Source organism: Sphaeroforma arctica, assembly GCF_001186125.1.
Source record: "Sphaeroforma arctica JP610 unplaced genomic scaffold supercont1.438, whole genome shotgun sequence".
Lineage (NCBI taxonomy): Eukaryota > Ichthyosporea > Ichthyophonida > Sphaeroforma > Sphaeroforma arctica.
The window spans coordinates 48,192-50,994 of record NW_014040120.1 but is presented as its reverse complement, the minus strand read 5'-3'; the positions used below and the strand labels follow the sequence as shown (position 1 = coordinate 50,994).

The window sequence follows — 2,803 nt, the reverse complement described above, 5'->3', positions numbered from 1 at the left end:
CATGTATACATATGTATGTATGTAGCACTTATCCTTGTAGACTTGCATGCAGCACTAATCACAGCAACTCAACACCCAGCTCTTCTAACTCGGATGTCAGTCTCTCCTTCACCCCAATTCTCACCGCTTGAGATTGTACATTGTTCAGATAGTCCGTTATCTTTGTACCTTTCACACGGTCTTGAATCGCTGCTACACTTTTCTCTTCAACAAAAACGTCGCCGTCTATATTCGGGTTCCATTGGCAGTGGGCCACATGCACATGTGCGTCGCGACCACAGTCCTCCAAGCAAAGGCCACAGAAGGCTCGATCGCACAAATCGCATGTCAAAGCGGTGCACCCGTCTAAGTCAATCAGTGCTCTCCGACACAGGCTATTGGGACACCGCAAGGTCAGGATCTCATCGCAAATCACGCGTACGTGCCTGTCAATGTCCGACTCTTGCTGGCGTTCTGCCAGCGTGCGTTCGAGGTCGTTCCGGAACTGCTGTTCAAGTTCCTGTTCAAGCACAATCATGATGCTGCACAAGTACGTCTCGTAGGCTGTGGCCTTCAATACCGCTGCGAGTTGCGCATTCGTGTAGGGAACTGCCAGGCACTCGCCCGGGTGGTTGGGGCACAGCAGCTCGCGTGTATCCCTGACACACCCCGGCCCGTTGTAGTTTACATTACAGCACTCGCGTATGTGTGCCTGGGCACAGCTACGACAGAGAGTGTGCCCGTCGCCGCATTCCAGATATCCGACCGCCGTAAAATTGTCGGTGCTGCTGTCGCTGTCTGTGCGCGAACCAAAGACAATTTCCTCGTAACACACTAGACACTCGACTGTGTGAACTTCAATATCTCGTTCGCGCCGAATCGCCTCGTCACGCAACGCTCTCAACGCAGCCGTTTCAGCCCGCAGTTGGTTCTCCAGCCGCAGCCGCTGCTGAGTCTCCACCTCAAGGCGCAGCCGCCATCCGTGCTCCGTCTGTCGTTGCACATCTTGGGGCGTCATGCTGGCTTGTTGTTGGCGGTCAAGCGCAACAAGCTCCATCATGACGACCCTTGATGATGGTCGGTGTTTGGATTTACCCAGACACCGTTGCGCCACACCCCTCAGGTTTTCGAGCGCGCTCTTTGTTGCGGCATTGTCGCTATCGCATCGTGCATCGACGTGCAGATAACTGCTTTCGGCGTCAATACGGAAATCGTCAACGTCCTCCTCGTCGCTCATGGACTCCAACACACGACCACTAAACAGCTCTGAGAGAACCAGCCTTAACGAATAAATTTCGTTTCGCTCACCGTAGCGACTGTTATTCATCAAGTATCTTGGACACGAGTAGGCCTGTGTACCGAACTAACGCTGCCACGCTTGCGTGGTTACCGTGAATGTGGGGTGCTGGAGAGCCTGTGGGGCGTCTGGTACCATAAAGGCCAGCCCACAGTCGATCAGTTTGGGTTCGAGAGTGGCGGTCAGGACGACGTTGGCGGATTTGACGTCGCGATGGAATACTCGCCCACCCCCCTGCTTCGGATTGTGCATGAACGCGAGCGCCTTGGCGATGCCGGCCGCAATGCGCATTCGCACGGGCGGGACAAGGAGTCTCGCTTTGGTGTCGTCCACCAGATTATCGGCCAGACTGCCGTGCTCACCGTGCTCGTACACCAGGTGCGCCGCCTGTGTTTCTATGCTGAGTGACTAGCCTAGAAGTCGGATGATATTGGGGTGTCAGATTCTTTCTAGCAGCTCGACCTCGTGCTCCACTCTGGTGCGGTTCGATTCAAAGTCGGTCTCGCTTTGTAGTGCCTTGACGATCAACCTGAAAAGGTGGTGCGCGACCAGCGTTCTTTCGTGCGAAACATTTACATTTATATCAACGTGCACAGAAAATTGCGAGAATTTGGTATATTTGGTATTGTTCTTGCACATACGTAAGGTTTGTCACCAAGTCGATGCCACGGTAAGCTGTCCCGAACGCCCGCCCCCCTACCTACCACCCGATGATCGCTGAAAAGATCGGTTAGGTGGTTGATGTAGGCTACCGAGACACGTGTGCAAGTATCAGGGTCGATTCGAACGATGGCTTCCTCCTCCTCATCGTTGGAATGCGACTGTGGGAGATTATGCGTGCGTTTCTTTTATAATACAAAATGGAAGCGAGTCAAGAAAGTCAGTGAAAACACGAACCGACATCTCACTTACAGAGTCAAAACGATCCTGAAAACTTGAACATTTGCCTCCGACTCCTCCAGCTGTAATTTCAAGGCGTGCACTTGTTCTGTGAGGCTCGTCCCATTTGCCTCCGACTCTTCCAGCCGCAATCCAAAGGCGTGCACTTGTTCCGTGAGGCTCGCCTCATTTGCCTCTGACGTTTCCAACAACTGCTGCAACAAACATACTTGGCCCTTCCGGGTGCCAAACTCGCGTAGTATCTCGCCCACTACTTCAGGTGTGAGGGGTGTAGATCCGAACTGTAATCAACCAACAAGTATTAAAATCTCACGCATCAATTGGCGAATCCACATTTTCACAACTAGTCCGCATGCAACGTCTTCATTCTTGCGAGGGTCCAACAAAACACCAATTGTTAGCACCCTTGGCGCTATATGCATTGACGCACACGTACGTAGACGCACTCACCCACACACTGGCATATTTACATCAGGATCCACTTACGATGTCTTTGACATGGATATCCGTACCCTTGGCCAGCAACAGCTCAACCACGTCCTTGTATTCATTCTGCGATGCCGTGTGCAGCGGCGTGCAACCGACCTGTTGCAACAAAACCATCAATTGTTAGCACCCTTAGCGCTA

General features: G+C 52.6%; 2 protein-coding genes across 2 annotated transcripts; both read right to left on the bottom strand.

Annotated features, from left to right (window-relative positions):
- Window positions 1-58: 58 nt before the first annotated feature.
- On the bottom strand, window positions 59-1,306 carry SARC_06251 (hypothetical protein; the record flags this gene model as incomplete). The annotated part of the gene is made up of 1 exon (XM_014299862.1): window positions 59-1,306. The coding sequence occupies one exon, from the start codon at window positions 1,304-1,306 to the stop codon at window positions 59-61; it is 1,248 nt and encodes a 415-aa protein (XP_014155337.1).
- A 36-nt stretch (window positions 1,307-1,342) lies between these two features.
- On the bottom strand, window positions 1,343-2,779 carry SARC_06250 (hypothetical protein; the record flags this gene model as incomplete). The annotated part of the gene is made up of 4 exons (XM_014299861.1): window positions 1,343-1,684; window positions 1,918-2,121; window positions 2,212-2,457; window positions 2,663-2,779. The coding sequence occupies 4 exons, from the start codon at window positions 2,777-2,779 to the stop codon at window positions 1,343-1,345; spliced, it is 909 nt and encodes a 302-aa protein (XP_014155336.1).
- Window positions 2,780-2,803: the final 24 nt, after the last annotated feature.